This window comes from Carcharodon carcharias, chromosome 2 (genome assembly GCF_017639515.1).
Source record: "Carcharodon carcharias isolate sCarCar2 chromosome 2, sCarCar2.pri, whole genome shotgun sequence".
Classification (NCBI taxonomy): domain Eukaryota; kingdom Metazoa; phylum Chordata; class Chondrichthyes; order Lamniformes; family Lamnidae; genus Carcharodon; species Carcharodon carcharias.
Window position 1 is genome coordinate 18,205,039 of NC_054468.1, and position 13,782 is coordinate 18,218,820.

The following is a 13,782-nucleotide window of genomic DNA, read 5'->3' on the forward strand; positions in this document are numbered from 1 at the left end:
CCATGCTGGCTCTTCCTGATTACCTTGAGAGCACTAAGTGCTCAGCTATAACCTCCTTAATGATCGATTCTAACACCTTCCCTATGACAGGCGTGAAGCTAACTAGCCTATAATTTAGTGTTTTCTGCCTCCTTCCCTTCTTCAATAGAGGGGTTATATTTGCTACTTTCTAATCTGATGGAACCTTTCCAGGATCTAGCAAATTTTGGAAAATTAATACCAATGCATCTACTACCTCATTAGCCACCTCTTTTAAGACCCAGAGACTTATCAGGCTGAAGCTCCATCAGTTTGCTCAGTATCTCTTCCCTAGTGAGTGTAATTTCACCAAGTTCCCCTCTCCCTTCCACTTTTTGATTTACAGCTGGAATGGTTTTTGTATCCTCTACAGTGAAGACAGAAGCAAAATATTTATTCATTTCATCCACCCTTTCCTTATTATCTACTATTAACTCCCCATTGTCACTCTCTAGAGGACCAACACTCACTTGACTTATACTGTTCCTTTCTAAACACTCGATATCCATTTTTACATTTCTAGCTAGCTTCTTTTCATAATCTAATTTCTTACTACTGATTAACCTTTTAGTCTTTCTCTGCCATTCTTTATATTCTGACCAATCATTTGACCTGACACTCATCTTTGCGTAGTTACATGCTTTTTCATTAAAAAGCTTGATTCCTCATCGCCCTTGTTTAGTTTAAAACCCTCCCTACTTCCCTAGCTATGCGATCCGCAAGAACACTCATCCCAGCACGGTTCAGATGTAGATCGTCCCAACAGTCCAGCTTCCACTTTCCCCAGTACTGGTACCAGTGTCCCATAAACTGGAAACCACTTCTCCCATGCCAGTCTTTGAGCCATGCATTCATCTCTCTAATCTTATTTGACCTATGCCAATTTGCACATGGCTCAGATAATAAACCAGAGAGTATTACCTTTGAGGTTCTGCTTCTTAATTTGGTACCTAGCTTCTCATACTGACAATGCAGAACCTCCTTCTGAAATATATAAGACCCTGTTATAAAAATTAGGGGTCGCCCTTTTAGGGCAGAGATGAGGAGAAATTTTTTCTCTCAGAGGGTTGTGCAACTTCAGAATTCTCTGCCTTAGAAGGAGGTGGAGGTGGGGTCATTGAATATTTTTAAAGCCGAGATAGATAGATTCTTGTTGGGCAAGGGATTCAAAGGTTATCAGGGGTAGATGGAAATATGGAATTCCAAACACAAACAGATCAGCCATGATCTTATTGAATGGTGGAGCAGGATCAAGAGGCCGAATGGCCTACTCCTGCTCCTAATTCATATGTCTATACGTACATGATGTATCTTTGTTGCATCGACTGTTGAAAGTGAAATCTACCTTCCTTTTTGAAATATCCCTCACCTGTTTATTTAACCTTTGAATTATGTTGATTTTAGTTGGTTTGTTACAATAAAAAATTTAACAAGTGATGTGTTGTCCATTGGTTTGTTTTCCATTGGCTTCATGGAGATTCATTCCTTTTAAAAGTTATCGGTCTCTATGGGGATCATAACATCAGTAGTGAACATGGGCACAAGGCTTGAAATCCTCAAAAAGCCAGCCAGAGATAAAAGCTCTCCATAAAATTAAATGCATATGTGTCAGTACCTCATTGTAAAATGTGATCAGATATGTGTGTACTCAACTCAAAAACTTTAATGAACAGTTTCCTCTCCAAATTAAAAGCAAGGAAATGCTGGGAAGACATCAGCAAGTCAGGCAGTATCTATGAAGAGGGAATTTTCAGGATTAACCTTTCGATGACCTGAAGAAAGGCTGTTAGCCTGGAACACTAACCCTAACTTTCTCTCCTCACAGCAGCTGTCAATCATGTTCAACATTTCCAGCATTTTTGTTTTCCATTTTAGATTTCCAGCATTAGTTTGTATTATTCCCCTCTCTAAATGGTCACTCAATTTATGCATCAGAAACTCATAAGTGACAAAACTATTTGACTCATCTTAATATACCCATCCCGAAAGCCTTTCTACGCCTTCCATTGCGACATCTTGTTTTGCCTTCAGGATCTCCAGGGATTTTACTTCCACTGTGCAACAGGTGGGAAGGAGTGGGAGGGGGGCCCTTTCACGTGTTGATCGCTTTGTGTTGGAACAGCTTTAGTATTGCTTCTAATTCTGATTTTAACTCATTTGAAACCAGGGCCCCTTGCCCTTGCCCGACGCTCAATTTAGTTCATAGCAAAATTCTGTATTTAACTATTTCGTATAGATTACTATCTTGAATTCAGTGCCATTTCCTCTCTTATTTAAGTTAATCTCAACGTCATTTCCTTTAAAGGCTGAAAAGTCCAAGTTTTGCCAGCCTTTCCTCAGACCTTTGATACAAGGGGGCAGGAATTTCCCACCCCAGGGGACGGGGACCGCTTCCTGACGCATTCCAGTCGCTGGGGACCTGATGAGTGTCAGCTTGCTGGCGAATGGAGGTGGGCAGACAATTTGAATAATTAAAGACTCTGATAGGTAGTGGTCTTCCCAGCACTGGAGTAGCACCTCACCACATGACAAGAGTGGCACCTTCATCCAAAGCAGTGATGGGTAATCTAAGCTAGTGAGTGGGCCGCCCTCCTTCATCTCATTGGGCCACAAGATTGAAATCGGGCTTGTGCACTAACCAATAGCCCATGAATAAGAATTTGTGTGTCAGGAAGATACAGTAATTTTCATAGTGTTATTGGAATTTATTGTAAAGTAGAGTAATAGTGGAGTCTGTGTCTATCTGTGTGTGTGTGTGTGTGTGTGTGTGTGTGTGTATGTGTGTGGGACTTAAGTGAATTAAAGGCAGCTGGTCTGAAGGTTTTGATGTACCAGAAGATAAGTTAGGTTTGAAATGTTAAATAGATAAACATGGGGGAAGTTTTAGAATGTGAGGTGTGAAGGGAACATTTGCATTTTTAAATAAACCAGACTAACTTAAATTCAAAGGAGGGAGTGAAATGTTTCACCTAGCCAGAAGAAGTTAAGAAACAGTGTGTTTATTTTTCCCAAAGATTACCGGTAAAATTGATACCATGATAGATTATTATTGGAGAGGTAAAGTCCAAAGACATAGTGAAACAATGGGAATTTGCATTCAAAGTGGAAATCTGTATAAAGGAGCTGAGGTTGTGCGTAGGGAAAGAAGGCACAAGTGTGAAAAGCCTCCAGCATCTAAGCCTCAAGCTGCTGTCTACAAGGAACCGAAGCTGAAAAAAGCTCACTTTGAATCCGACTGTTCAGAGTAACCTGAGTCTTTTAAAACCTACATGTCTTACTGTTGCCTTAACGAAAATGTAACTGGGGGTAGAATTTTTGGGTCGGCAAGCGGGGGCGGGGCCCGCGCACGGACACGTAAAATGACACGTGGTGACGTCGGGCGGGTGTCCCGACATCACCGCACGTCATTTAGATTTTCAGTTTGGCAGGCGTGCAGGCCCCGACTCAGGGAATCCCGCCTCCGCCCACACAGGGTGCGCTCAGTGCTTCCAGGCGCACATCACGCTCGGCAGGCCAATGTAAAATGGTGGCGCGGACTCGATCGGGTTCATGCCTGCCTCCGCATAACGCCCCCCCTCCTCCAACAGGGGGGAAAATTCCCCTCTTGGGAGTTAGATTAGTTAGGGGATTTACAAGTTATTGTAGTAGTAATTTGTAGATCTCTGTATGAGCTTAAAATCATTTCTTCTATTAATAAAGGTTTAATTTAGTTTTGTCAGGAAACTATAAGATTTGGTGACCTTTTTACTGAATCCAAAGCACGCACCTTGAAATATATACAAATTTCAAAACGGTTGTGGCAGTTGTTTCAAGTTTCCCTTTGGGCTTTGAGCCGTTCAGCATTTAAGGCCATAAGACCATAAGACATAGGAGCAGAAATTAGGCCAATCGGCCCATCGAATCTGCTCCGCCATTCAATCATGGCTCATAAGTTTCTCAATCCCGTTCTCCCGCCTTCTCCCCGTAACCTTTGATCCCCTTACCAATCAAGAACCTATCTATCTTGGTCTTAAATACACTCAATGACCTGGCCTCCACAGCCTTCTGTGGCAATGAATTCCATAGATTAGCCACTCTCTGGCTAAATAAGTTTCTCCTCATCTCTGTTCTAAAAGGTCTTCCCTTTACTCTGAGGCTGTGCCCTCGGGTCCTAGTCTCTTCTACTAATGGAAACATCTTCCCCATGTCCACTCTATCTAGGTCTTTCAGTATTCTGTAAGTTTCAATCAGATCCCCCCTCATCCTTCTAAACTCCAATGAGTATAGACCCAGAGTCCTCAAACATTCCTCATATGTTAAGCCTTTCATTCCTGGGATCATTCTTGTGAACCTCCTCTGGACCCTCTCCAGGGCCAGCACATCCTTCCTGAGATATGGGGTCCAAAATTGCTCACAATATTCTAAATGTGGTCTGACCAGAGCCTTATAAAGCCTCAGCAGCACATCCCTGTTTTAATACCATCGGCTGTGCCATAACATTGCAGGGCATGCTTATTGAACCGTAGCAGTGCTTTGAATGGAGGTGAGGGAGCGCATGTCTCTCACATTCACTGTTGTGTGCAATCAGCACGCACCTCACTTCACGTACCCTTGCTTTGCGTGTGTATCACTTTAGTAACAAAGGTAGGAAAAAAAACTAAGTGGACGGAAATCAGTGGAATCTGGCAACCCGCATGGGCAATGGTCAAGAACAAGCACTCAGAACCCTGATGAACCGCAGGTTGCCCACCACTGGTCCAAAGAGTCTGCAAAGGGACATAGATAGGTTAAGTGAGTGGGCAAAAATTTGGCTGACGGAGCATAATGTGGGAAAATGTGAGGTTGTCACTTTGGCCAGAAGAATAGAAAAGCGGTATCACACATGCCAATCTTCACCCAATTTGATTCACTCGATGTTTTCTCAAAAAACAGTTGAAAGCACTGAAAATTGCAAAGGCTATGGGCCCTGGCAACATTCAGGCAATAGTACTTAATACTTGTGCTCCAAGACCAGCTGTGCCCCTCTCCAAGCTGTTCCAGTACAGCTACAAAACGGGGTTCTACGGTGATAATGTGGAAAGTTGCCCAAGTGTGCCCTGTCAACAAAAAGCAGGAAAAATCCAACCTGGCCAATTACCACCCCATTAGTCTACTCTTGATCATCGGGAAAGTGATGGAAGGTGTCGTCAAAAGTCCTTTCAAGTGGCATTTACACAGCAATAGCCCACCACTCATGCTCAGTTTGGGTCATGCCAGGTCGACTCAGCTCCTGACCTCATCACAGCCTTGGTCCGAACATGGACCAAAGTGCTGAACGCAAGAGGTGAGGTGAGAGTAACCGCCCTTGACATCAAGACAACATTTGACTGAGTGTGGCATCAAGAAGCCCTAGCAAAACTGGAGTCAATGGGAAAACTCTGCACTGGTTGGAGTCATACCTAGAACAAAGGAAGATGGTTATGGTTGTTAGAGGTCAACCATCTCAGTCCAGGGACATTGCTGCAGGAGTTCCTCAGGGTAATGTCCTCAGACCAAACATCTTCTGCTACCTCATTAATGCAGCTTCCCTCGATCATAAGGTCAGAGGTGGGGATGTCCGCTGATGATTGCACAATGTTCAGCACTATTTACAACTCCTCAGATACTGAAGCAGTCCGTGTCTATATGTAGTAAGACTTGGACAACATCCAGGCTTGGGCTGACAAGTGCAAGTAACATTTAGAAACATAGAAACTAGGAGGAGTAGGCCATTTGGCCCTTCAAGCCTGCTCCGCCATTCATTATGATCATGGCTGATCATCCAACTCAATAGTCTGCTCTCGCTTTCTCCCCATACCCTTTGATGCCTTTCGCCCCAAGAACTATATCTAACTCCTTCTTGAAAACATACAATGTTTTGGTCTCAACTACTTTCTGTGGTAACGAATTCCACAGGCTCATCACTCTCTGGGTAAAGAAATTTCTCCTCATCTCAGTCCTAAATGGTGACCCCTGGTTCTGGACTCCCCCACCATCGTGAACATCCTTCCTGCATCTACTCTGTCTAGTCCTGTCAGAATTTTATAGGTTTCTATGAGATCCCCTCTCATTCCTCTGAACTCCAGCAAATATAATCCCAATCGACTCAAACAGTCCTCATATGTTAGTCCTGCCATCCCAGGAAATAGTCGGGTAAACCTTTGCTGCACTCCCTCTATAGCAAGTACATCCTTCCTCAGATAAGGAGACGAAAACTGCACACAATATTCCAGATGTGGTGTCTCACCAAGGCCCTGTACAATTGCAGCAAGACATCCCTGTTTCTGTACTCGAATCCTCTGGCTATGAAGGCCAACATACCATTTACCTTCTTTACCGCCTGCTGCACCTGCATGCTTACCTTCCCAAGTGTGAGGCAATGACCATCTCCAACAAGAGAGAATCTAACCATCGCTCCTTGACATTCAATGGCATTACCATCACTGAATCCCCCACTATCAACATCTTGTGGGTTACCATTGACCAGAAACTGAAGTGGACCAGCCATATAAATACTGTGGTTACCAGAACAGTTTAGATGCTGGGAATTCTGAAGTGGCTAGCTCACCTCCTGCCTCCCCAAAGCCTGTCCACCATCTACAAGGCACAAGTCAGGAGTGCTATGGCATACTCCCCACTTGCCTGGAGGAGTACAACTCCAATGACAGTCAAGGAGCTCAACACCATCCAGAACAAAGCAGCATGCTTGATTGGTACCCTATCCATCACCTTCAACATTAACTTCCTCCACCCACCAACATACGTTGATAGCAGTGAGTGCCATCTATGAAATGTACTGCAGCAACTCATCAAGGCTCTTTCGACAGCACCTCCCAACTTGCACATTGAAGGACAAGGACAGAAAATGCATGGGAACACCACCACATATAAGTTCCCCTCTAAGCCACTCACCATCCTGACTTGAATCCCTGTTCCTTCACTGTCGCTGGGTCAAAATCCCTCCCTAATAGCTCTGTGGGTGTACCTACACCACATGGACAGCAGCGGTCCAAGAAGGCAGCTCACCACAATCTTCTCAAAGTCAATTAGAGACAGGCGATATATGCTGACCTAGACAGTGACACCCAACTCCTTTGAAGGTAGAATTTTTTTTTACTTACCATTTAAATGGAGAGCGATTGCAGAATGCTGGAGTACAAAGGAAATTGGGTGCCCTTGTACATGAATCACAAGAAATTAACATGCAGGTACAGCAAATAATTGGGAGGGCAAATAGAATGTTGGCCTTTACTGCAAGTTGGATGATCGAGTATAAATGTAGCGAAGTCTTGGTGCAACTCAATAGGGCATTGCTGAGACTGCACCAGAGTATCGTGTACAATTTTGGTCTCTTTACATAAGGAAGGATATACCTGCTCTAGAAGGAATTCAGAAGGTTCACTAGGCTGATTCCTGGGGTGAAGGTAAAGAGGAATGGTTGAGCAGGTTGGGCCTATACCCATTGGAGTTTAGAAGAATGAGAGGTGATATTACTGAAACATCTAATATTCTGATGGAGCTTGACAAGGTAGGTGCTGAGAAGATGTTCCTCTCGTGGGGCAATTTAGAACTAGGGGCACAGTTTAAAATCAAGGGAATCCGCACCCGCCCCCCCCACCTTTAAGATGGAGTTGAGGAGGAATTTCTTCTCTCAGAGGGTCTTGAGTCTTTGGAATTCTCTTCACTAGACAGCAGCAGAGGCTGGGTCATTAAATAGATTCAAGGCTGAGTTAGACTGATTTTTGACTGACAAGGGAGTGATGGGTTACGGAGGACAGGCCAAGAAATTGGCATCAAGGCCAGAATCAGCTCAGCCATGATCTTATTGAATGGCGAAGCAGTTTCGATGGGCTGACTGGCCTACTCCTGTCCTTATTTCCTATGATCTTATAGAGGCAGCCACCCTGTGACCACTGGAGCCCAAAGAAGGGCTGCAGACATGGAACACTGCACACCACCCTTTCCCAGTGGACCATCTGGAGGACCCTGCCTGCTCGACCCCTCTGATTTTTAACTTTATACTTTCCAATACTGTTTTCATGTTCAGGTGCCCCCTCGATTTCCGACCTGCCTCAGCAGCGCACACCCCTCCCAATGGGACTGCCGAGGCTCTAGAGCAGCTGGACCTCTGATTGCTGCCGGCAGCATTGGGAGCCTGCTAGCTATCTTTAAATGGGTGGTGAGCCTGAAAGCGGGCAATTAGGAGGCTGCATCTGGTAAAATTGCTGAGCCAGTCCCACTGCCGGCAAGTGAGGGCTCAGGACCCCAATTTTCTCCGGATGTTGGGAGTCCCCACGCCCATGATAAACTCTTGTCCAAGAGATCACCCACATTGCTCTTCTCTGTAATGCCTTCTGCAATTCAGTCTGTCCTGGTGATGAGAATTGGGCACATATGGTGCTCACATATAGTTTGACAGGTCCCCGGTGAAATCCTTATACAATTCAGACATACATAAGTATAACACATAAATATTTACTGCATCTGTATGATGTTGCTGCCTCTAACACTCTTAACAGAAGTGTCAACAACTCTATTTTAAATGTCTCCATTGAAATGGCAGAGGAAGATATTTCACAAGTGTTAAGCATTTGTGCACTCGTGCCTCACAATGTAATCCCTAGGCAATGGTGGTCAGTCAAAAGTAAAGGCTGGGAGAAAATCACCTGCTTGGATGTGGAGATCAATGCTTTAATAGTCTTTTTAAGAATAATCAAATATTATTAATTTTAATTTCTTTTCATTAGAGATTACAATCCCCATCTCTTACACAATCCCCGTATACCCCAGACAACAGCCTGTAATGGGCAAATAGCTCTACTGGCCATTACTATAGGCATCAGTTACAAAGGGGCTGATTAAAGTACACTGACTTGTACAGTATTGCAGACACCTAAAGCAGCTGTTCATCCCTTTCTTTTGTTAGTCCCATTTGCACCATCCTGTAACGGGACACATTCCAGCTCCATTTTAAAATGAGTATTTACAAATATTTCAGTTACTGGTGACAGAGGTAAGAGAGTGGACTTGACCCATTTAACTTATCATCCTATGGATACCTTCTACCAACCTCAAACAGTCTCATGGCTTGCAGAGAATGTAGTGAGACATTAAGTAATGGCACTGGAGCAATTAGAAGGTAAATGGAGAGACGAGGGATGCAGATTCCTTCCATGCTGTTAAGTTTTTTTATTCTTTCATGGTATCTAGGGGTTGCTGGCAAAGCCAGCATTTGTTGCCCACCCCTAATTGCCCCTGAAATGAGTAGCTTGCTAGGCTATTTCAGAGGGCTGTCAAGAGTGAACCACATTGCTGTAGGTCTGGAGTCACATGTAGGCCAGACTGGGTAAGGATGGCAGATTTCCTTCTCGAAAGGGCATTAGGGAACCAGATGGGTTTTTACCCAATCCCTGACAGTTGTCATGGTCACTAGAACCTGCATCCTGTCACATCCATGCCAAGAATGTCAAGAATGTCTCACAAAATCTGAACAGAACTGTTGATTCCGTGTGGGTTCTGACTTAATTGTACTCATGCGACTTTCAGGATGGTGGTCTGTGCCTGGAGTCAAAATGAATCATGTTCTGATCTGTACGAGTAATGACTGTACTCATCAAGTACTTCGCCAAGTGCAGATTATTGATAAGAACACACTCAGGTCACATTTACTGAACCTTCTTCAAAGTCAAAGCATCACTATGCATGTAGAAGAATATATGTAAGGGACAGATCACACAGTGTCTACTCCTGCCCAAGAGCATTGTGGAATTTGAAATCTGAAGAGATAAGATGCCTTGATATTCGTTCACCAGCCACAGCTGTAGGCCTGCAGCTTGAGAAGATGGCTTTTATGCTACCAGTTGGAAAGTCAGTTGGAAACAGAGAACTTAAAACTCGGTTTAGTCACAGTAAGTCAAGACTAAAAGGAAATCTTGTGGTCACCCAGAAAACAAATTGCAAATTGGCAAACCAATGAAGCACAAAATAAAAGAGTATGCGGCAGGCAATTGTACTGGTATCCACTGTGTGGGCCAAGTAAGGCCAAGAAAGTCCAAGATTGCCAAAAACAAAAAACAGAAACAGGGACAGAAACAGAGAAAGTTAGAAAAACTCGGCAGGTCTAACAGCATCTGTGGAGAGAAAGACAGGGTTAACGTTTTGAGTCTGTATGACTCTTCTTCAGAGGTAAAGAGAAATAAAAATGTGATGAAAGTTATACTGTTTAAGGGGCATGGAGCATGTGAAGCTGGATAGAAGGCCAGTGATAGATGGAGGTAAAGAAAAGATTGACAAAGATGTCATGAACAAAAGGACAAAGGGATGTTAACGGTAGTGGTATTGGCTAAAGGAGGTGCTGATGGTGGCATTAAGGATAGAAAGCAGAATGTGATAATAGCAGGACAAGGGTAAGCACTCTGGAAAGAACAACATGAACAAGTGACAGATGGCCCTGGGGTGAGGGGAGGGGATGGTGGTGGGGAAAAAGATTGAAAATAGCATAACAGGTGGGGGTAAAACAATTAATAAAAATGAAAATAAATATAAATAAAAATAAATATAAATAAAAATAAGTGGATAAAAATTAAAAAAACAAAATGAATATTGAAAAAAGGGGATAAAGAAAGGGGTGAGGATGGAGGAGAGAGTTCAGATTGCTATACTGCTATATCCAAGATTGCTTTCCTTATTGATTAGAAATGTTCCTTATACATACGGCACACCATGCATCAGCAGCACTTAGAAGCCTTAAAACTATTAAAACATAGTCATTTCATGCTACTCCCCACCTGACCTGGGGGATTGGAAATTTACAAGCACCTACCAAGCTGCAAACCAACCTCAGCAACTGAAATTAGCACCTGACCGACCAGAGTACTGGCACAGTTAGACTTTGCAACCTTAAAGGCTTTAGCAGAAGAATACTGCATCTTATATTCCATGGTGTGATGCTCCAGCCTTTTACAAACAGCACATCAGTCAACTTACTGTGAACAACACCAAGGGGTCAGGAAAGCTGGCGACGGGGATGGGGTTGGGCGATGGGGGCGTTAGGGCTGGCAACCATATTATAAAAGTCGGCAAAATTGAATATCAAGTAGCGCACTATAGAGTCACCAGGATGATGGAAGTATTTGAAATAAACCACCTTAAAATATTAAAATTACACAAGAACCCAGGAGTTCTAATGAAAGATCACTGACCTGAAGCATTAACTCTGGTTCACTCTGCGTGAGTGCTGCTGCTCGGCCTGCTGAATATTTTAGCATTTCATGTTCTTGATTTCAGATTTCTAATAACCGCGGTGTTTTGCTTTTTGGGTTAAGAATTACACGTTTGACTCACCTTTAATTTCTTCACTAAATTCATGTAGGCCCGTTTGTTTTCTTCGGATCCTCCTTGGGAGGCACTGGATAGATCTGATGCCAGGGTCCCATTGATTAAAACCCCTAGCATGTCTAGCACGGTGGTGAAGAGTTCACTGGGAAAACCAAAGAGAAAAGTCATACAGACCATGCCCAATTTTAACTGGACTGCACCCACAACAATAATTGGTAATTCTTCACAGCATAAGAAAAAAACATAAAGTGCATTATTCCTCTTGACAGAATGATACTTTGGTTCCTTTATGAGTTTTATTAGCTATCATCAATAAAATGTAATCGGGATCAAAGAAAATATTGATAACTTTTATCTGGACAATCAACATTTATAATTCTATCTAAGTTTCACTTTGGGTGCTTCAAAAATTAAAAGGCTTTAATTGTCACTGAGAGGTGGCAGTGGTTGGGGAGGGGGGCGGGGTGGGGCTGGTGCGGGAGGATGTTCTCCCAAGCATCCACTGCGGCTGTAATGCAAGATCCATCCAAATCGGTTGTTTGTCCAGGGTTCACATAGATTTTCCACTGATGCAATGGCAGACCATCAGGAGAACCCTCCCTGAAATTCAACCCCAACGATTTATCACTAAACTGTAAATTTAGGTGGTCATTTCCATGAAGAACCAAGTTGTGAATGTGGTAGCGCCTCTTAATTATTAGGCTATGTTGGTGAATCAAATAGATTATACGCAAAGAGCGATTATATAATTTTGACTGGGGGCAATTTATGACATTCTTTCCCTTTTAATCTATGGCTCTGCTATTGCATGTGTCACTGGGCTGTTCTCAGCCTGTTCAGCTTCAGAATGCTAGGGATCAATGCAGCTCCTTCTCTTCCTTTCCTGTAAACAGAAAGCAAAGAGATGTAGGATATGGGGCTAACATTACATGCAAAGCGCAATGGGGAGGTCTCCAGTGAGGCCACAGAATCTATAGTTTTAACAGTGATTCCTGTTTTAATTTGTATGGTGCAGGCTGGCAGACCCAGTGGGCAAATTATTGTGCCAGAGTTTTCACTCATTATAAGTGGAAGGTTGTCAGAAATTCTGTTGAAAGCTGGTATGTAAAGAGGAAGAAAGTGGGATTACAGTAAATAGCATTGTCATAAAGCTCGATGTAGAGCATGCACACAAAGGCCTAAAAGGCTTCCTTGGGTGCTGAAAATTTCTATGACTCGACACAATATCTTAGAACTAAGTGAAGCAGGTAGAGTCGAGGATCGTTTAAAAAAAATTGGGGGAAAAGGGGAAGAGGAACAACAAAGAGGTCTTGAAAGAGAAAAAAAACCTGAGCCAAAGACTGGTATTAGTCGGTCAGAACCTCTTATTGATTAAAAGCAGCATCACACGTAGAAACCACATCATGCCCTCTATCTTGTTCAGGTTATGCGACAGCGAATGTGTGAACATTTTCAAAAATTAGCAAAGCTTTTAGACCTTAAAAATGTTCCAATCATCTATGCAGTCAATCTCACTGTTGTTATAAAGTGTAAAATTCTCATGTGTTATTCAAATTGTTCAACATTTATCCTTTATTAACAAAAATAATTACTTGTTAGTCTGCACATCAACAGTTCCTGAGGTAATTATCTGAAGAAGCAGTAGAGCCCAATCTGTGGTCCATTGGGTACTGCGCTGGACAGTGTCAAACATCCCACCAACCTAGAAAGGTAGATCCAAACACAATTATCCCACAAGAACGAAACATATAATTTACAATCAATTCCATTAAATATCAATTCTTTTTCAAACGAAGAGTTAGCTGAGCAGGCCAATAAAGGCCTCATTTTAATTTTTGAATGCATTGAGGTAAGGGGCTTTTTTTAAAACCGTGAATGAGCAGAAGATGGTCGAGAAATTCTCTCACCATCTAACAATATCAGAATTGGGGAGGTGTTGCCTCTTCTACATTCACCAGGATCAATGGTACGAAATAGAATGGTTTGCCATCTTTGCCAGCCAGTGTCTGTATGCAATGTCTTGGCTAGACATTGCCTGCACATTAGACCACAACCCCAAACTCAGGATAATTCCCCCGGCTGTATCAGTGAAAACATTTTTTAAACCCCTGTCCAACAGAAGCCATCTTTATAACCTGTGGAAGAGATTGGGGAATTAGTGCCAACTGGCAAACTATTTGCACACTGTCACTAGCTTGTTAACTCCAGCAATAGAGAGGTAATGAAGGGGGAAAGAAGCAAACACTCGCTCTCATGAAGAAAACCCTTTCTCTTGAGTGGGACCAATTTCAGGGAACGAGTTTGCCAATTTCTTTACGAAGATTGTTTGGGAAAGAAAGTAAGATATAAACCAATGATGCCAAGGGGCACCAAGCCTTATAATGCTTAAATAAAGCTCCCTTCATGTTACAGAGGTTCAGTCATACTTTT

At 43.0% G+C, this 13,782-nt stretch overlaps 1 protein-coding gene across 1 annotated transcript in view; it reads right to left on the bottom strand.

Moving 5' to 3' along the window:
- The window catches only part of LOC121270800 (mediator of RNA polymerase II transcription subunit 12-like protein), a 604,195-nt gene that overhangs the window by 87,049 nt on the left and 503,364 nt on the right, over positions 1 to 13,782 (bottom strand). Inside the window, exons 33-34 of the mRNA XM_041176240.1 lie at positions 12,945 to 13,054; positions 11,359 to 11,494 (exon numbers count right to left, since the gene is read on the bottom strand). Of these exons, the coding sequence (XP_041032174.1) occupies positions 11,359 to 11,494; positions 12,945 to 13,054 (246 nt within the window). The remainder of the gene's footprint in view (positions 1 to 11,358; positions 11,495 to 12,944; positions 13,055 to 13,782) is intronic.